The sequence below is a fragment of the Liolophura sinensis genome, chromosome 8 (assembly GCF_032854445.1).
Source record: "Liolophura sinensis isolate JHLJ2023 chromosome 8, CUHK_Ljap_v2, whole genome shotgun sequence".
In the NCBI taxonomy this organism is placed as follows: domain Eukaryota; kingdom Metazoa; phylum Mollusca; class Polyplacophora; order Chitonida; family Chitonidae; genus Liolophura; species Liolophura sinensis.
In genome coordinates this window covers 31,310,168-31,332,790 of record NC_088302.1, presented here as the reverse complement: position 1 = coordinate 31,332,790, position 22,623 = coordinate 31,310,168, and the positions used below count along the sequence as shown (strand labels likewise).

Genomic DNA, 22,623 nt, shown 5'->3' with positions numbered 1-22,623 from the left:
ACACGTACAACTAAGGCTTTAGCTGTCCAGTGCGGTGTTTTGGCACGCATGTCACACGCATGATGATCATGCATGCATACAATGTTCGCATTTAACCACTATTCAGTGTGCCAAAAGTAACCACTATTGATTGTGTACCAAATTAACAAACACTTATTGTGCTGATGTTGAACCTCAAATCTCAATGTATCATTGCATGTCTTTCCATTTAATAAATAATCAGTGCGTTCACATTTGATCAACACGGATTGTGTCGTGTGTATTCACATTTAACCAACTAGTCAATGTATTTGACACCGGTTGCGTACACATTGAATCAAACTAATTGTTTAAGCCAACTGCATTCAATGTGTTCATACTTGACCAGCACTAGGTATCCACGTGGAACCGATATTGTGTTTACGTATTCAAATTTAGTCAATATTCATTCTACATATTCGCATTTAGCCATTTCTGATAATCAGTCAGTTCTATTTTCCTATTCAATTTCAGCTATCATTTAGTTTTCACTAGATATAATGGCTTCTGTGTAACAATGCGTAATGATTATTCGAGTTAGGTTCCGGATAAACTGAAGATCGACATAAAGTATACCATTCCCATTCAAAGCATTCTGCGAAACTGCCCAGTTCTTGCATAGGTCGTTAAATATTCGTAATCAAAACTTGATGATGCTTTCACAAACATATTCCTCTTTGCAACTGACGACTTAGTTTGCACGAAATGGGCTAATGATATGGGTCTGGGCTAATGATATGGGTCTGGGCTAATGATATGGGTCTGGGCTAATGATATGGGTCTGATCAATCGACAATCCCAAAATTACTACGTTCAGCAGCATCAATTACAACAACATTAAAATCTGCATAACTTCTTAAAAGAATAAATTTCAAAACTGCTCAGTGCCTTATTCGTCACAACTGGGATATCTGGGTATATTTATGACTTACAAAAAATGTGTCTAAAATGGTCAGATGAAAACCAATCCGATATCCCTAACGAATATATTCAGTAATAACAACCCTACCCCCAAAACCATCTGTTTCAAGAGTATGTTCTTCTCTCAGGAAGAGATTCCCAAACCCTTTTTGATCACAAAACAGAATATTTATGAGCTAACACAAAAAGAATCGAAAATGGTGTATTGAAAACAAGCTACTCACCAAGCCCTGGAGTCCCAAGCCACTGTAAGGCAGCCCAAGCAACCATGAACTTACAGAAAACAAGAACCAAAACTATCTGAAGTGGTACCATCTTAATTATTCTCCTTCTTTTGAACTAAGGTGTACAATCTACGCGTCACTGAATATATAACAGAGCCATGTTCAATGGCTCTCGTAACTTCCAGCACACATTATAAGAAGGACCAATGACTGCAATGCATCGAGGTAGTGACGCTGCTCCTGTTTTAAAAGGACCACAGTTTTCTGCCTGTTACAATTTACGCCGCTCCATTTCAAAGAAATGTTGGTGGCTATTACCAGACTGTGTTTTATATTCTGGCAGTGATTCCAAAAGTACAGCATATGCCATCACATTACAAGTAGCGTTTGCTTAAAGACGTACTTGTCGTTAAGGATTTATCTTGTTTTTTTTACAGTAACGCAGCTTTTCAAAAACAGTGGTCCAACACGCACGCTGAGTATTACGTATAATTATTCTTGTCTGGTTTATGTTAAGAAGTTGACTGTTTATATATAAAAAAGGAAAACGTGTAAAAGTTGCTTTGTCAACCAGGCATATTATCTAACTTTCTCATCGGCCAGCAATACTTAGCCACAGCTGAACCGCGCAAAACCAGATGATGGACGATTGGCCAAGACATGTGACAATCCAAGAAGAAACAAATATTTGCCCATATGCTGCTACACTACACTGGTTTCTTGTTAGAGGAAAAAGTCCAACCACATTTGCCTGCATAAAGACTGCATGTGTATTGCAGCGACTAAGTTTTCTCAAGGCTGAGCTGCTTTAATAAGAATAAAGTATGTTGACTTTTCGTGAGTTTTCATCATAAATCATTTTTAAAACAAGTAAAATGGAATTTTAAGAACTGGGTCTCATATTTGTTGTTTCAAAGCATTTTAGACGGACAATTTAATGTCTGACAGTGCTAAGTAGGATATAGTTCAAAATAAGGTCATGGATGAGAAAATAATGACGTGTTTTACCCTAAGTCTAACCGTGTCAGACACATGGTAAACCTAAAGATTATTTCGCGTTCCGGACTCAAGTAAACCGCATAAACTCAGCCATAAACATTTTAACTACCGGTATATATTTCAATCTTTGGAAAATCTCTTGCATGACTTTTTCGCCACAGGCCTACCCAACAAATACCATACACAATTTAACACTGATATATTCTTTTCGTAATATCTGAAGCCATAAAAGAACTAGATTGTCCAGAAAGGAAATTAGGGTTAATTATGTTCCTGTTAATCTGATAATCGTATAGTCAATGTTCCTTCATTTCATGTTTTCCAATACGGAGATGTTATTGTATATAGTATATTATGTACGATGTACACAGTGATATTCTCTCCGCATTAGATTTCATATATCAAAATGTGTACACATATTAACTTTGTCAAGGGTAGTAAAATGCGTAAGTATATTACCTTTGCTAAGAGTAGCAAAATGTGTACACAAAAATGATGATGATGAGACTGGTAACAGTGATACAGGCATTCAAATGTTGATCCAATATACAAAATCAACAGTAAAAATCAACTCAAAGCATTCACAGAGGCGTATAACAATGTGGTTCATAGGAAAGGATGTAATCTTAACGATTTTTACGATGTTTTAATGAGGCACACATTTCGACGACAACTGCACCACACACTGGTGGAGCGCATTTCGCAAGATTAACAAATCTTCTCATCTTAAAAACTTTTCAATCTGTCAAACAAGAATACTCAACATACGACACAAATATACATATCATGGATTGTTCAAGCAGCTCGGTACAAAACCCGCTTTATCTCCATGAAAGAAATTTGTCACAAAGTCCCAATGTTCCAGGTTTTCATCTGTGGTTTTATCAATGAATGATGGATGTTTATCACCGCGTTGACATTCATATGTAGGAATTTGAAAAAAATATGTGCAAAGACTCAAAAAGACTAGAGGTTGTGTTGTGTGTACATTCATACGGACAGACAGGAGCCAATATTTAGCCAAATCAATGTGAATATCTGAATTAAAAGCTTGAGGAAATACTCTTGGTAACATGCCAGGTATACGCAGCAGATACGGCGCCAAACGATGATGAGTCAAACTATAACTAGGAATATTTATACCACATAGGTTCGTGGCATGTCAGTATTCAGATTGCATCAAAACCACACAAAGACATTTCATGCGATGCTTTAGGAAATATTTATTTATTTATTTATTTGATTGGAGTTTTACGCCGTACTCAAGAATATTTCAGTTATACGACGGCGACCAACATTGTTCTGGGAGGAAACCTGGCAGAGCCCGGTGAAAACCCACGACCATCCGCAGGTGGCGGGCAGACCTTCGCACGTAAGGCCTTTAGGAAATAATATTCCTTGCCTTGAACATTGCGAATAAATGGTGCCAAAGCAAATAAACTTGGCAATTGCGTCTTACTTCTGCATTTACACGAACAGTTAAAATAAAATAACAGAGATAAATTGACAGGAGACTGGACTTCACAAGTTATGTGTGACCATGTGACAACTATCGCACTGTCGTGGGTGCAAAGCCCAGCGCAACCGCAATCTGGCGATCTGGCAGAGGAAGCCAGATCGAATATGTTAACCGAACCCAGGCACCAGGGATATCGGAACTTTAATTGAAAGCATCCTATTGGCGAGGCGTGGCTCTCTCTACTAACTATATATAGGTATACAGACAGGTGGCTAGATGGAATATAGGCTGCTAGACTAGTTAATATGTACAAGGTTGAACTTTCACATCGAACTACATATACTTATCGTCTTTGCTCATTTGGTAAATAATGATATGCAGTTTACAGTTCGCTAAACTATCCCTAGAGATAGGTTCGTCTAGATCCTAACAAGGTGAATTACAAATGCGCTTCTAGGAAAACAGTGGGTGGTAGATAACTTTGTGTACGTTTTTAAAACAAGTCTGCGCACTTGCTGAAGTACATCAGTGAGTAGTAGGTGTTCTTGCCAGGCAGCGTCAGTTGCACTGCAGCATGCACCGTTTTGTGTTAATGGCAGCATAGCCTTTGTACAAGAAGGAAAAAACGATTGTCTCTGTGTAATGCATGCTGTTGTTTTGAAGAATTATCACTCTCCCATGATACACAAACATCGTATATATTTTAATTGTAAAAACCGGGGCCTCCGTGGCTCAGTTGGTTAGCGCGCTAGCGCAGCGTTATGACCCAGGAGGCTCTCACCAATGCGGTCGCTGTGAGTTCAAGTCCAGCACATGCTGGTTTCCTTTCCGGTCGTACGTGGGAAGGTCTGCCCGCAACCTGCGGATGGTCGTGGGTTTTCCCCGGGCTCTGCCCGGTTTCCACCCACCATAATGCTGGCCGCCGTCGTATAAGTGAAATATTCTAGAGTACGGCGTAAAACACCAATCAAATAAATAAAATAAATAATTGTAAAAACCATATTGCTATCACTAATTTCTAGTCTTCGTAGGCGAATCATACGTTGCCATGATACCGATACGTGTATTTGATGTATTTATTTATTTCATTAGTGTTTGACGCCGTATTCAAGAATATTTCACTTCAACGACGGCGGCCAGCATTATGGTGGGTTGAAATCTGGCAGATCCCAGGGGAAACTCACGACCATCCACAAGTTGCTGAAAGACCTTCCCACGTACGGTTGGAGAGGAAGCTAGCTTGAGCTGGACTTGAACTCACAGTGACCCCGATACATATAGTATTCATTGCAAATTCCCTGCAATGCGGGTTTTTTCCCACACCTCGTGTGCCCTAGCAAATTGAAAGGCAAGAACAGTAACCTCCCTTAATGAAATAGTTCACATCAATTAAGCCAACCGGTACATTAAAATATATACAGAAAGTGAGGGCCACCACATCATTCTTCATTCTTGTCTTATCTTTTAGAGGGCATGAAAAATATTTATACCTCCTTGGCGTAAGCTTTCGTCACATGACTTTGTGTGTAACTGAACTTGTATACAGTATGTATTCATACCAGATTTGCAAAAATCATCATACGTATATTGTTATGTTAAATGTGACAATAACACAGCATTTTGAGTAAATCTTATCCAGTCACGTGTATTAAATTGCAACTAAAATCATTGCAGTTTTCAACTAATTCCTCTTCGGCCATGGTTCAAGGGCGCGTGTACGTTGCCATTTTTTAAGCATATACAGATTGATTGGTCTGGTTTTACGTTCTATGCTGTAGTTATTCCTATTCTATCAAAACCTGGCCCAATCAAGCATGTTCATTCGTGTACCTAAACGCCTTACTATGCCACTCAGTAGGCCACCATTCATCAGATATGTGACTCACAGGTGACTCACAGGTTTGAAGTATATGCTCAAGGACTTCCAGAGCTCCCCCAGTCTAACCCATTATAATGATGATGTTTTATTTCGGCGCCCAAGTCCCTCAGGCTTTGTCCCTTTGCATTGTTTTCATTTAAATGTTTATTAAAGTGATAACAAGACATCATTTTGTGTAATTCTAGCTATTAAAATGCTTGTAGCATAACCGCATTGTTGTTACTTTTTGAAATTTTACATGAACAGCTGAAATGAAGAAAAACTTAACTGAGGTATATTGACAACTTAACTGAGGTATATTGACAACTTAACTAAGGTATATTGAGAAAACGCCGGTTTTCAACGGCCATACGCCTGACCATTTGCCATTCATCACAATGTCGTCGATGCTACAGACTTACCCCTCATTTTGTTGTCTTTTGTATTTCAAGACCGAAGAAATCAAATTTAAAAATTATTTAAACTAAATCCAGTGGATTACTTTACTGATATCTAGTCGTAAAACAACGAAAATTATGTCTACAATGTGTTCACTTGGGCATACTGTTTAACACCTGACAAACGTTCGAATATAAGATTCGCTACCACAACGTTAACTACGTGTTTACTTTTGCGTCACTTGATTAACTTTTTGGGAAGAAAATGCGCCAACGGAATGTTCCTGTCGACACTGCTGGCGAGTACGCCTTCCACAGTTTCCAGACTAACTGTAATTGGTGAACCATGGACTTAATGTGTAACTTTCTACCTTGATACTTATACAGTAGAATGCTTCGAGTTCTTCATAAATGCGGAATGTCATTTGGTGGTGAATGCTAGCTTCACTAATGTTAAACCCACAGCAGAACTGGAATACAGGCTGCTTCAGAGAGTGGTAAAGCAGCTTACTGTTTCGTTCGTTTTCGTCGTAGCATACGCTGTAATAAGTGAATGCAAATTTACAGCCTTAAACACTGTATATTGTTACAGTAAATCATGTTGTAAATATTTTACACCATTTTCCAGCGCAATTCTGCACCTTTGTGGTGTAATTTTACTCTAGTCGATGTGTATTTTTACAGCACTTTCTGTAAAACCGTAGCGGCTTGACCATTTACAGTGCACTTTGCTGTAAATGTACATTGCTTTTCTTGGTAGATATGTAGATTCTGTTAATTTGCAATGGAGTTAACATGTTATTTACAATTGTATAGGTGGAATTATACTACTACGCTATTCGCGTTAGTTGTTACGTGATGCAGGTTTATAACATTATATATGATTTATTTATTTGATTGGTGTTTTACGCCGTACTCAAGAATATTTCACTTATACGACGGCGGACAGCATTATGGTGGGAGGAAACCGCAGGTTGCTGAAAGAATATATAGTTTTAATATTATGTTACTTCATCGATGTTGATGTAAAGGTTGGTTGACTTGATGTAGAACTTGATCGACGATGCTAACGATATACAGATATTCTCATTGCTTTTCTTTTTCTTGTTTCTTTTATTTTTCACTTTCTTTGTACTCAACTAAAGCTTAATCGAAGTTCTTTACGATATACACGCGGGTCTTACATTGTTTTCTTCTGTTGTAACCCGGTTCCTCATAAATCTCATTCCGACGTCCCCAATGATATATATATATATGTCACACATCGTCTTTTTTCGGTTATTTGTTACCTAATAAAGCTTGAAGAGAATGCGCCTACAGTGACAACACCGGTTATCCTATTCTCGGACGAATGCCTCTGCGTGGTTTTCGCATCACCCGGTAAAACACGAGTTGCTCTGGTTGTGCTCTATAAACCCGTACGGCGAACATACTCGCGGTAGGTCTTTAAGACAGCAAGGCAGACAGATTATAGTCTTTTCTTAGCTCGCAATTTCGAGCAGTTTGCCTCGCCGTGTACAGACAGCCGCTAAAGATATATGGTGACTATTTGATGGTGCTACGTCTGGGGTGGATGGTCAAATTTGCCAGAAATGAGATCCTCTAGGATATTTTCTGATCTGGTAATTCAATGGGACATAAAACACGGTTCAGATCAACCATATAATATGGCTATATGATAAATGTTGTACACAACTCCATTTAAATGACTCTACCAAAAAATCACTACATACCAACTTTATCATATATATAATATTACTGACAAAGACTTGCTTAAGTGAGCACCAAATGTTCCGCTGTCTGTTTTTTTTATTGGTATGCGGAGCTTATGCGGAGTTATTTCTATCTCGTTACAGCTAGATTATTATGAACGGCAAAACGGTCTTTTCCTTATATTTTCCTTTTGTGGTTATTTTTCCGGACTCTGGCTATTTTGTCCTCTGCTCATTGCTGCTTTCACCACACAACTTTCGGCATCACTGTCAATACAACTACATATGTTCAGTACAGATTTCACCACACAACGTTCGGCTTCACTGTCAATACAACTGCATATGTTCAGTACAGATTTCACCACACAACTTTCGGCTTCACTTTCAATACAACTGCATATGTTCAGAACAAATTTCACCACACAACGTTCGGCATCACTGTCAATACAACTGCATATGTTCAGTACAGATTTCACCACACAACTTTCGGCTTCACTGTCAATACAACTGCATATGTTCAGAACAGATTTCACCACACAACTTTCGGCTTCACTTTCAATACAACCATATATGTTCAGTACAGATTTCACCGAACAACTTCATTTTCAATACAACTATATACCTTCAGTGCTGCATTCGCCGAACACCATTCGGGTTCATGTATATATGATACACCTGTGCACATGTATATGTATATGTATATGTGTATTTACGTAGCAGACTGCAACTACAATTGTGGAATACCCTTGTGCTTGTCTGCTCACTAAAATCGTGGGGCGGCGTCCGCGATATTGGACAATGCTACGTGTTACATTCTCAGTTTAGCCTTTATGCTCGCTCCATTCAGTACAGCACATAGAGAGCTCCACATAGGCTATCTTTTTCCATTACGAGATTACCTTACCTACGACAACATTAGATCTGCTTATTCAAATTTCCGCAGTACATAAAACGGACAAATAACAAGCCTCTGCAAGATAAATGGCCATGAAGACTTGTGATATGCCACAAAGGATTGTGCCGTAAGGACACTGTAGGCTTTGTTTGGCCGTTTATACGTCAGTATACACCAAACATGTGCAAGTGAACAGGGGTGCGCTCAAAAGTTGCCACCCATTGAATCTGTACATTACTTTTTAAAAGACTTTGTATACATGCCAGTATTTGAAAACACTTTAAATGGTAGCTATAAAGCAATTTCCGCTCAGTGTATATCGTTATTTGAAGATGATTTCGCGATAACGTGTAAGGTTGTCTTCGGAACAATTACAGTGTCGCCAGGAGAATATGTCCCACTACACGAAAGATTTTTATGGGTTTTTTATTAGCGTTATTTTGCTTGATGTAGTCATGTGCAATTAAACACTTTAAACGTTCAAGGATTTTCCGTTCAGTGTGTGCCGCTGTTTGAAAAATCTTGAAATGTTGTCTCCGGAGCTTTCACAACTTCGGCAGAAGCATATGTCGCACGCACAAAACAGAAAGATTTTTGTGTGTGTTTTTTGTTAGTCGTATACAGGTAAGTAAGCCGAGTGCTTACGAACTTACGTTTCAAGCAATTTTTTTTGACAACAGGATAAAACAAACTAAGTGGGTGTGTAAAATTTGAGACTGACGTTTTACTCCAAAAGAAGTTTCGAAACATTAATCACCATCCTGTTTTTAAGCTCAATATAAACAAAGTCTAAGGCAAAAGATCCATTAAATATAATAAGCTTGCAAGTACATTACTTATGAATAACAAATTCGTGTCACTATTTGATACACATAAGTCATGTGTCATCTTAGCTAGTACATTACTCCAACTCTTTTGTCCCTCTAAAAAAAAGTGATTAAAATGTATTATTTCTAGACCCAATTGGAGTGAGCATCTCAGCCTAAGTGGACATAAGATTGTCATTATACTTACCAAATGGAGTATTGGTACAGCCAAACGGAGCCCGGATATCATGTTCGTTGGCCATGTCGTTAACATAGCCATTGCAAACCGCGGAAACTTCTGTCGTCAGCAAAACAATCACCAAAGAAGCAGCCCCTACCACTGACCCCAAAATGGGCTTCAGGGTTGTGCCGCGGGGCGAGCGTTTCTCAGAGGTACAATACATCGTGGTTAGCGCAGGTAAGGTCCCAGTCGATCTGCCTGACTGACTACTTTACTTGAGTAGTTATCAGTTGAGTCGTTAAAGCTTATAGGAGGGCCCGAATACCGAGCGAGTTGCGCATGTACGCTACATCCCCGTACCCTCGCAGCTGTCTTCAGGTCATCTCAGTTATAGAGTAGGCAGTCAGCCTCTCGATGGATAGACTTCCCCCCCCCCCCACACACCCCTTCTCCTTACCACCATCCCGTATAGAACCATTTCCCGCCCACCTCATTTAGTCTCCCCTAGACCCGCAAACAATTATATCTCAGTTCCCAAATATATGATTATAAACTCAAATTACCCTTAGACTATCCGTCTGTGGCCACGGGGGATTTGTTATATTTCGTCTGCATGTGATGGTCCCTCTTGTATACACCCGTACTTGCCCGGCTAAAAAGACTGCAGCTGACATGTACTGTCGTAAACCTCATGATAAATGACAGATGTAGTTCTACCGGTTTGAACAAGGCGTCTTGTGGTGTCACAAATTAATTGCGTGAAGTTAACAAAAAGGAATAAAATCGGTGGTTTAGCACGACATGTCAAGCACACGAGCTCTCGGTTTTTGTCCCATCGGTTTCTTGGGCTTTCCCCACTCCAGCTCTTCTCGTGGTATACCGCGAACATCATGGCCATAAAAACCCTGCTTAGGTCGAACCCTTGGTATGGTAACCTCTTGATTATAAGCATATTTCAGGGGCCGTTTTGACGTGTGTGTCTCTAACTGGATTTGACAAGCTATGAATCACAACATTGCCCCGGGGGTTTTGGGGGTATCAAATGTCACTCCATCTGGCGGATCGCTATCTTAGATTCCAATGCACTTTCACTACGTTTAGTAGTTAAACGCCGTCCATTTTAACAGATTCATTCCAATTAGGCAGTGGAATGGTTCCTCGTGTTATTTAAACGGTGAAGTCGATTACTTTAGTATGGAAGCCGGATAATGTCATCATTTCGGTATTCTACTGTCGCCATGTACGTGTAGTACCCGGCGATGCTGCGAAAGGACACCGCGAAGCAATCCTGCGAAAATGAGAAACAAACTTGCTTTACTCTGACGTTATCATGGGACAATGTATAAACCGCACCATCATAACTTATTTTGTTCACAATACTTTAATACGATACGTTTTACTTTTTAAAATAAAATCTTCTGTATACATGCATATGCTTATGTTTTCAGTATTGATGTCGACTCTATCAATACCTATAAGGTCTCTTTTTTTCCGAAAATTATATTACGCTGGAAGAAAGCGTTGAAAAACTTAACGGAAAAGACTTGAATCCTAAGGTGGGCTAACTTAAAGGGCCACATTGACAGTGTTGGGTTCGGATTATATGTCACAATCTTTTCTTGTTTTTTTTTTCATGTATTTGCATTTATTTCTCACGGTCAAACTAGGTCTTTTAGTAATGCACACTTATAAACATAATGTACTTTACAAGAACGTCAATCTAGGCTTCGAAACAGACAACTAAAATAGACGTTTACGTTTGGGCCAGACGTAAAGGTAAACCGTTGTTGTAGTCATTTTCCTTAAATGGAGTGCTCCTCACGAACTCATATTACAAGCAGACCACCGGCAAGACCATCAACCAGAGAGGTACTAAGTAAAAACGGTAACAACCGACAAGTTCGTGAGTTAAATAACAGCCTACAACATAAGACAATATTCATAGAAAATGGGTCACGCCTACTCCACTCTCATCCTAACAAGCGGAATGTTAGATAATGACACGTGCATTTTTGTGCCAATAACTAACGACAACCATCAGTGGTTGTACAAAACAGTAACAAACGGTACATCACTCTTTTGAACAGTTCCTTAGAAGGTTCAAAGAGATACCCAGCGTTAACTGTTACAGCGGTTATTACATGACGCACACTGGACAAACACTCGAGAAAATAAGTACTAGTGCGAGTTTAATTACCCACAAAGGAACAAAGAGCTTTCTGTAGAAATTAAATCAATACAATTCAATACATATATATATATATATATATATATATATATATATATATATATATATATATATATATATATATATATATATATATTTGTTTTATTGAAGTTTAACTTCCACAATGGTTTGTCTTTGTGTGGTTAATGCACCTGGCCATGTGTGTGACGAAAATGGGAGCAACCACGTTTCTGACACTTTAGCCTTCCAACGTGTACATGACGAACCATCATGATAGCCTTCATGATCACGCCACGGTATATGTGCCAGGTTTATACAGACGAGGAAATTCTTCATTAAAAGTAAGAGCGAAACAACTGGTGCTGGGTACGACTTCGTTAGTCGTCTTTCGGGCTGGAATGCTTCGACGAAGTGAAAATTTTGTCAGTTTTTCAAAAGAACACATTTTACTGTGTTACTGTACATGACGTATCATCAGAGCATCCATGCCCTTTTGACACTTTTCACTTTCCACGTAAACACAGTCATCTTGATGGATTAATTGCTGGCATCATCAAGAAAGCTATTTATTTTTTCAAAGTAGCTGATGTAGAATTTTTTCGAAAACAGATGTCAGGACAAAATGCACTCCTTGGCGATGGAATAGTTGCCCAAAATTCTATAAAATTGCTACAGTATGAGGATAAAACCAGACTACCAACGAGAGTATGTCCAGCGATGTCTGATAAATTGCAATCAAGAAAACTGTATTTTTGTTTAATTAACTCTGCATTCTTCTTTTTCATGCTTCAACACTAGTAATTCATCCTCCCCCAGCCCCATATCTTAAGCAAAAATACGTCAAACAGAGCGTTATTTGCCGTTTATTAGAAGGCATTTGTCTGGAATTGTTCAAATGCTGTGTTGTCATCACATCCAATAAAAATGTACAGGTGTCTTAGGCCACCAAGGGGTCACTTTCACGAAAAGTATAATGGCTAAGCTTAGACCGCTAACTCATTTAGCCGACTGACAGTTTTGTTTAATCCGTTTCACAAAGAAAATGTTGGCTATCGACTAAAGCTTTTTGTCTTAAATTATGAAGGATCGCCCAAAATATTTACCTCACATAACCATAAACTTGGTCCATGACTAACTTGACCATCTTTTCTGATGGGTTCCATTCTGAGAGTTATATTCATTTTAGAAAGGTGTTTTGCTTGGAAGATGGGGTGATGTTCTACTCGAAAATTGTATTTTTCAGCACCAAAATAACATTTTGTGACATTTATTTGCCTCTAAAAATGCACTTTTGTGAGCGAAATTTTAGGTCTTTTAAGGTAGTCATGTCTGAAGGTGGTTAGGAGGAAACAAATTCGGCGTTAGAGGTGTTATGAGTGCCATTTTTGAAAAGCCCATTTATTGGTTGGTGAAAAACAGGAATAAATCCATTTTTACAGCAAATGAAAGTGTTTTTAAAGCGCACAAACCACCTAAATGCATTACTTGTTTTTCTTTCACTTGAACTGCCTTTTGTGAGAGTTCTCGCCTTTCGTTTATAAACTTTGATAAAAACGAAAATGAACCGGAAATGATCATCTGTTTTTGTTATTTATACACAGTATGTTTGTTGCAAAGACTTGGAAGATATATTATTATCCACCTTCGCTGGATTTAAATCAAAAATTAGACTCCCCAGAAGATAGGCCTTACGTGGGGTTTCCGTGGCTCAGTTGGTTAGCGCGCTAGCGCAGCGTTATGACCCAGGAGTCTCTCACCACTGAGAGTTAGTTCGCCTTGCTCATGCTAGTTTCCTCTTCGGCCTTAAGTCGGATGATCTGGTGGGAACCTGCGGATGGCTGTGGGTTTCCCCCGGGCTCTGCCCGATTTCCTCCCACCATAATACTGGCCGCCGTCAGTGAAATATTCTTGAGTACTGCGTAAAACATCAATCAAATAAAAACATAAATACATCTTATGTGAACTGTATTTATTTATAACAAAACGGTTTCCTATCTCAAGAGACTGTTTCTCTTGTGATTCAGTCAAAATTTTGTAGGCCTACTTATGTAATTTCTGGGTTTTGTGGTGATTTGTTTTAATCGTCATTTCGGGAATTGACCCTACGATTACTGAATCGGAACACATATTTCGATGCTGTAACAATTAGTTCCTACCTGCACGTTGTGTTACAATAGCGAGCACTTTTAACATTACTGTATCGTTATGTTTGCAAAGATAAACGGCCACGCACTGCGAAAGTTAGCTGAATCCTTGCCATGGTATTCTACTAGTAGTTTCCCCAGTTTACTCCAAAATACAAATTAGCAGTCTGATGTTCTTTACTTAAGGGCATGTCGCCAAGGATGTTTTCTCTCTAGGATACACAAAGAGTGACAAGCACTGTTTTCACAACCAAGTTTCGAGCTTTGAAAGTCACTTTAACTTGCACTGATGAGTTTCATTTGACTAATAGGATTCGATGAAATTATTATAGGTTTGTTGTTACACATAACAGAACATTTGTTCCGACCTTAAAATAACAGCTTCCAATCAATGGTTGTCTCCCTTTAGTAGGTTTTACTAATGATGTTGAGCGTTTAGTGTGTGGTATAATATCTAATATAGTCTCTAAAACAATGTAACTGAAATCGTTGCCTTTACGCCCACTTGTAAATGGATTGACATTTTGAAACCTGCACAGTTTAGGGTGTGTGCTTTTAGACCACGATTAAGAATGCGTCCTCATATACAATCAATCACATTTGATAAACTCAAAATAAAACATAACAGCTGGTATGCATATCTACATTAAAGATATTTCACCTTTGCTACCGATTACGGAAGCATGTTAAAGTAACATCCCTTGACCTGGAGATGAACAGCGTTTGAGACAAGGATGTGATGACTGATCTTGTATTGGCAAAGAAACTTGAATGAATCGCGAGCAATACTGTGAAGCAAAACGTGTACAAAACTATCACCTTGCTATATGGAGCGAGATGACAAGAGAGTGCATGGTTATATCCAGCTTCCATAATTAATATCCTTTGATGTTGGTGCAATGTAAATATGATATGTTCAGATTGACCCCAATGAATAACACAAGGCTTTATTCTCAGATAAAGGGATATTTTTCTGACTATATATTGCCTATCAGTGGGGTCTAATTTTAATAAGATAGGATTGCGAAACTCAATCTCTTGTGTAATTTAATTACCTTTTAATGTGTGTCCAGATTTTTCTACTCTCAAAATAATTTATTTAATATTTCTTCAGTTGTCGGTCCTTCAGCTACGAAGAGGTTAGCTGTCATAGGCGTCCACTAACCCTTTCCATTTAGGGTTAACAACAAATCATCACCACAGTATGCTAATTAAGTGTTGTTTGTCTTATCATCAACAAGAATTATAGCTACGGTACAATCAGTTGCGCAGCTCCAAAGCCACCAACAAGTTTTAGAGAATGAAACAAATTTTTAACAGCCTGATTTGATCTTCCTCAGTCCCATACTGTCTTTATTCCTGATATATTGAAAGAAAACGGTTGCATGATATAACGGAAAATATTTGTGATGTCGATTAGGTTTGGAGGGGAAGGAAATGACCACCACTCGTTAGATCCCTGAATTCAAACACGCGAGACCGGCCCGGATAGCACAGTTGGTAGAGCGTCCGCTTCGGGACCTTTAGATCCAGGATCAATCCTTGATCGAGTCACACCTAAGACTTTAAAAGAGGAAGTTGTCACTTCCTCGCTTGGCGTTCAGCATGAAGGAGATAGTGCAACGACTGGTTGGCCCGTATCAGTATAATGGCTCGGGCGGGGCTGCTTACTTGCCTTCGGTATGTCGTCTCAGTGAAGCAGCACTAAATAATAAAAGAGCGGTGGAAATCCGTCCTGCAACAAGGAGGCACATTACACGTACATGCACCCTAAGGATTCCTTCGTCGTCATATGACTGAAAAATTGTTGAGTACGACGTTAAACCCCAAGCACTCACTCACTCACTCAAACACGCGATTTCATTGTTTAAATGTCTGTCGTCTGTAGCTCAAGTAAACAACAGTTGAACGACTCAGTGACGATATTTGCATGATCACAATAAGACTGTTGAACGCGACATTTCCACTTTCAAAAAGGCAATAATGGATAGTCGTCGTCATTGGATACAGCACTGAAAACAGTATCTGAAAATTCTTTCACTTTTACAACATTCTTCAAAAGAAGTAAATGCCTTTAAATATTTGAATTCTAAGACAGGCTACCATTACGGTCTACCTTGATAGTGCCAGGCGCTGACGATGTCATAAACTTTTTTCTCTTCTAAACCATGTATTCACGGTCTGAATATCTCGTTACATGTACTGGTGAACATATATATAGACATAATGCTCTTCACAAGAATCTTGTAAATAGTCGAAGGTAAAGGTAAAAATGGCGCCCCCATGGCCGAGTGGTTAGTGTGCTAGGGCAGCACAATGTTCCAAAGGCCTCTCAACAATCATGTCGCTGTGTGTTCATGTCCAATTCATGCTGGAGTCTTACGCGACTTGCGGATGGTCGTGTGTTTTTCCCGGACTCTGTGCAGTTTCTTGAAAGGCAGGGGTCTACCCTAACCCTTCCTAGGGTGCCAATAGCTAACGACGAACGTTCAGAGGCTGTATAAGCCAGTAACAAACATCACTCTTTTTTATTGTTCATTAGAAGGTTCAAAGAGATACCCAGCGTTTGCTGTCACTATGGTTATTAGACAGCAAAGAGCCGGGGCGACATGAGGCTCTTCTTGTGACGCTGTATATCGTACTATCATCATATTCGTCTCTCTCAACACTTAGTGTCCTCTTTTTTTTATCTCACACGGTCTTTGTCAGTCCAGGAAGCCGTCACCGTCACAACACTCTCCTTGTCATAAGCTGTCTCATTTGAGCAGACAACTACTCGAGAGAAGTACTAGACCATGTCTCATTACCCAAGTGGGAACAACGAGTTTGAAATCAGTAAATCGTAAACACATTTGTTTTTTATTTTGATGATATTGTGCGTTAAATGTGATAACAACCCAGCACATTGAGTAATTCTAGGCCCGTGACGGCGAAGAAGTTGCAAATAACTTTTTACTTAGTTCTGATTAAACCACGTTGTTATTTAAGAATTTGCCAGAACACTTTGAAGATAACCTTAACAGAGGTAAATTGACAAGAGGCCGTAGTTCTCCAGTTACGTGTGACCGTTTGCCAGCTATTTCATCGACATCTCTTCTCTGGTTTTACTCTCTATTCGGAGAGTTTTTTTTATTATATCCATGTGATTGATATTAAGTTTAAGCGAAATACTGTAGCAACCGCATGTCCGAATGCCGCCATGTTTTAGGGTAGTTTCAGTGAAACGTTATATCGAAGACACCAGACCAGATGCCGCACCAGTCACCATTCCAATATTGCATACACGCATAAATCATGATTCTGCAGGTGGACTATATATGATTCCTCGAGGCCTGTTTCCTATGCATTCTTTTCATGCAACTGATTATTAAATGTGGTGACAGCATGGGAATTTGGGGTAATTTTACACCAGTGACGTCTAATAAGTGGTATTAAAAATCAAAGTATTTTGTTTTACCTAATTGTGCTTTCTATGCCGTAGTGCTAGTTTCTATTATTTAAATATCCACGTAAACAATTAGTATAAAACCCTAACTGAGGTATACAAGATTTAACGGGTTATTTGCCAAGCATCACGTTGTCATCACTGCTATGGTTTTTCTCTATTTGCTGCAGTCTTTCATGGTGTTAACAGTTGCTTTGGAAACTGTCTGTGAATGTCGCATGCTTAAATGCAACCATATTAGAAACAGAATCACAAAAAGGCACCTATATATGCGTGATTGTGGTTCTATTCGACCACAAAGGGTGAACTTGTCTTTGGAGTGGTTGGGGATGGGGGGGGGGGGAATAACCTCTTGCAACTAGACAGGAAATCGTGCAGCAGTGAGAGGTAAGTAAGGCGCTCCACCCGAGCCATTATACTGATACGGGTCAACCAGTCATAGCACTATCCCCTTAATGCTGAACGCCAATCGAGGAGTGAGTGAGTGATTGGGTTTTAACGTCGTACTAAAACTTTTCAGCCGGACGCTCTACCAACTGTGCTATCGGGGCCGGTTATTATGGTGGGGAGAAACTGGACAGAGCCCGGGGAAAATCCACTACAATCCACATATTGCGGCTTCGCAGACCATCGTGTCTACTTCCGGAGTGGAAGCTACGACTGCATTGGTGAGAGGCGCCACAGTGAGTCCATACGTTGCGTTAGCACTCTAACCACTTGGCCACAGAGAACAGAATATGCGTTACATTTAACTGAATATACTAGTACATCATTCTTTAATCGCCAAAGAAAAGCTGACAGTGACTTTTAAAAATCAAGTGAAGCAACGTGTCAAATGAAATCCCTTGATTTATTACAATACAATGTTAGGTTTGAAATCACCTATGTTGTCGTAAAATGGCGTAAGATACTTTTAGCGAATCTTGAAACATTTCGTTTCTTCCTGAACGTGGTTTTGTACAGATATATTGAGCATTTAGTATACCATAGAAACGTCACAACACTCGTAAGGACACAATTTGTTATATTTCAAAAGATTGGCGACTACCCATCACGCGGTACCGAAGCTAGCTGAATTCAAGTCTCGATAGGCTGCCCCACATTCCCTCAAGTTTACCCTACACATGACGCCAACTTACAAATTAGCTCCTTGTCGTTTTCTTAAGGGCATGTTGCTAATGATGTGCTGTCTTCAGGATACGATACACGGAGAGAGACTAACTGTATTTTACAACCATAATCAGGTAAGTCTGTACTCACATACTAGTATGACTAATGGGCATAAATCCCTTTACTAGTTTAGATATATGCATATGACAGAACACTTGTTTAATATACATCTGTAGCGATCAGTTATCTACCCTTCATAAGTGTTCCATAAAACAGATAAGTGCAGTAGATAGCAGTAGATACTGAAACATTTTTAAAAAATGCAGATATCTCTGTTCAACTTTCTCATCATTCAATGCCGGCCGCCGTGTAAGTGAAACATCAATCATATAAATATAAAAATCAAATGGTGTTCAATTAATTTCTGAGATTCAAAACAGCACGCGTGTTTCAGATGAGGTCAGGATATCCTGGACTCGTAATAATCATACCCGGAAGTCGTGACAGAACCCACACTCCTTACAGCGGTTGTCCCGCCCTCTACGTTTACTTTACATCAGGGCCAACATTAGACAAGCTTGACTTCTGGACCTTAGTTTCATCACTGGTGCTTAAGTGTGGAACTATTTAATCAGCATTCATCACAAAAATTGTATGAGTTGTTGGATTTATGTGTTATAAACTTTAGATGAAGAGAATGCATGCGTATAAAGTATTATTAGAAACAAATGTTGACACTGTTTTTGCGTTTTCTAACATTACCCCCTGTTTCATCGTCGTGAACTCAGTAACGTCGGCGTTGTTCAAGACTTCTGTACAAATGTTGATAGTGGCGGCTGTTACGATATAGGCACTATGTTTACACTACTATCTGGGAGGTTATCAGTCCTCGATGTCCGCTCTCGCTCATATGTCAGACGCTAATACAGGATTATCGTGCAGTTGTCATTCTAGTGTTTGTCTTAGTATCTATACACAAAGACCAATCATAACAGTGGCAGTGATGTAAACCGAACGTAAAGAGCGGTACATTCGCGGTAAGGAGTATGGACTGAACCTTGAGCAAAACTCGTAATGGCGGTCGATTGTAATTGGCATTCTGTTATGGGGGGGGGGGGGGGGAGATCACAAGAATGTAGCCTGTGTGGTTAGATCCGGTTTCTATAATCAATATCCTTTGATGTTATCGCACTGTAAATATGAGATATTCAGAATGACTCGAATGAACGCAAAAAAGCCACCAGTATGTATTACTTCATGCAAACTATCTAGTTTATTATTTGTCGTCGGTGTTTAACGCCGTTCTCAAGAATTATTTTATTTATTTATTTATTTGATTAATGTTTTACGCCGTACTCAAGAATATTTCACTTATACGACGGCGGCTAGCATTATGGTGGGAGGAAACCGGACAGAGCCCGGGGGAAACCCACGACCATCCGCAGGTTGCTGTCAGACCTTCCCACTTAGGGCCGGAGAGGAAGCCAGCATGTGCTGGACTAGAACTCACAGCGCCCGCATTGGTGAGAGACTTTTGGGTCATTACGCTGCGCTAGCGCGCTAACCGACTGAGGTTCTAAAAAAATTAATAACTAGTTAACTACGAATGCGGTCAGATTTCTGGGTGGAAGAAACCTACAGAACCCGAGTAAACCACCGACCTTCGATAGATACCATACCGACCTCCGGATGTAAAGCGTAGCCGAAGCTTCTGGAGCTGGATTCAAACACGCGGCATCGGTAGTGGAGGGCCGGATAGTTGCAACGAACCAACTCTTTAAGTATCAGAGACGGCTATGACACTTCTAAGCCAAGTAGAAATACCAACAAACTTTATCCACAGGATATATGTCAATTGTCCTATCCTCAAGTTGCTGTATATGGGCATAGACGTGATAAAGCAGGACTTCGCTGGTAGAGTAAGCTTCCATGAGGGTCTGGTCCCTTTGCGATTTATGTAGTGGAGAAACGATGAGCAACAGTTCTTTTTCGAGAATTGTGCGGTGTCATTTCAAACAAGTGATAAAAAAAACGTCACATCACAATTAGCGTCAACGACTGCTCTTTCATGTCGGCTGAGCCGCATTATTTACATACTGGTAGCTAAAATAATAGGTGGTTGATTTTTCATGACGGTGTTACATGAAGTTTTAGTGCAACAACGTTAAGTTGGAGCTTTTAGCCTATGGGACAGCAGTCGGTTGTCCTCTGTAGAGGTGAACATGAACATACACTAAGTGATTTGGTCTATGATTACTTAAATCTGAATTGATTGAAGCTTACAAATAATCTGGGAAATTCTGATAGTAGATTATACAATTTGTCACACTGGCATAACCAGAACTCGAGATATTCAAAATGTTCGTAATCAGAACGCCATAAATTAGACCCACCAGCTCACCCAAATACAAACTCTGTTTTGCTGTTCATATTTGTGCCTTGATGAAGAATTGATGAGTCTCTCTTTTCGCACATTGGCAACATTTGGAGTATCTGAAATAGAAGCAAAGAACGAAACTGTTAGAACATAAATTTCACATTGATCAAAAACGAACGGACCCTTCATATGTAACATTCCTATGATCGGTTAGACAAAGCATTGACGTCAAAACAAACGCTTCAAGTTGTCTACAAGAAGGTTGTATGGTACTATCAGATAGCTCTTTGGGATATTGGAATCTTTTTAAAGCCTTGTGTTTGTGGGTTCGAATCCCGCTATGCCGTACATCAATCGCAGGCGCACACAGGTAAAAGAAGTCGTCACCCTTCATACTCAAACCAGAAACTCGCAAGTGTGGATTGTTGGAAAATAATCAACTGAGCAGACAATAGTGTGACGTCACAGCAAACGTTTAATGTTTAGGAATGTGGTGACAAGAGTTAACATTACTGAACTTTTTGTACCTAAAGAGGATTGAACCCACGTCGGGGTAGAGATATGAACATTATTCATGACGTAGATTTAATATCATTGTAAACAAGCATATACTGAATCCTGTCTGACAAGTGTTTATTTATTTGAATGGTGTTTTAAGCCGTGCTCAAGGATATACAGACCAGTAGTTGGCTCGTCATTTACGCGCAAATAATTTTTCTTTCCTCTTTGGCAAATATAAAATAATTGTCTTTCGCTACTATAAAATTATACCACAAAAACGGTTTATTGCCAGTAAATATAAAAAGTATGTTTTTTTTTATTTCAAACGATTTATTGTTTTAAAATCGGCTAAAAAGTGCTTGATAATGTTTTTCTTGACATTGACTAGAAGGATTTTTTTTCTTTTACTATAAATAACCAAACTATTTTCTTTTAACATGTTACTCAAATGGAGTTTCTTCTCACCATGGTCGTGAGTTGCCCGGATTCCCACCACCATAATGCGGGCCTTCACGTAAAGCACCAATCAAATAAATAAATAAATAAATATTAAAAATGGTTGAAATAAAAAAAACTAGTTGGTCTTTATGTTACTTCAATCGACAAACAATATATTTTCTTGACATGAATATAAAAAATGGAATGTCCGTTTAGGAACCGCGTAGACTTGAACCCATGGCTTTGCACTCATAATTAGGCGGAGGTGAAATCTGAAACATTGATTCAACAATGAATTGAAGATCTTTCTTACGTTTACCGAGAAAATGGCATTTATTCAGTGAAAATGGCATTTATTCAGTGAAAAAGACAGTGAAATCTTTTAATTAGGTAAAAAATAGAGGCTATATACAACATAAATATATTAACAATAAAATATAGAAATGTACCAGATCAGATTTGTCCCATATAAATGGAACGCATTTCTTCACACATATATATACTACAAAGAATCAGTATATAAAGTCCTTGGTGTCATGCATCAGGTAATGAAAACAAGATCACAGACAGATTTAAGATTTTCAGGAATTCAGAAGAAATCAGCACATAACAAAATTTCCCATAACCAAATACTGAGACATTCACATTCAGGGTTTACTAGGACATCTGATTAAAACCATCATCAAAAAACGATAAAAAAATCTCGCGTATGTTAATACATAATGTCTGCTCATTTTTATATTCCTTCATTTTACTGGGTTCGCGGATAAGAATAATTACAAAGGAAGTACTTACGGTCCTCCTTGCTACGACCAGTAACTAGATTTAGAAACAAGAGCTAGCTTACTTGTAGGAGACAAGAATGCAAAACATCGGGGTTCGGTTTCACGAAGCACTCTCAACGTTACGTTCACTTAACTACCACGGCAACCAGTACTGTGGGTGTTAC

At 39.1% G+C, this 22,623-nt stretch overlaps 1 protein-coding gene across 1 annotated transcript in view; it reads right to left on the bottom strand.

Annotated features, from left to right (window-relative positions):
- The window catches only part of LOC135472839 (microfibril-associated glycoprotein 4-like), a 33,143-nt gene extending 23,409 nt beyond the window's left edge, over positions 1 to 9,734 (bottom strand). The window contains exon 1 of the mRNA XM_064752536.1: positions 9,499 to 9,734. Coding sequence (XP_064608606.1) covers positions 9,499 to 9,694 — 196 coding nt within the window. The 5' untranslated portion in view covers positions 9,695 to 9,734. The remainder of the gene's footprint in view (positions 1 to 9,498) is intronic.
- Positions 9,735 to 22,623: the final 12,889 nt, after the last annotated feature.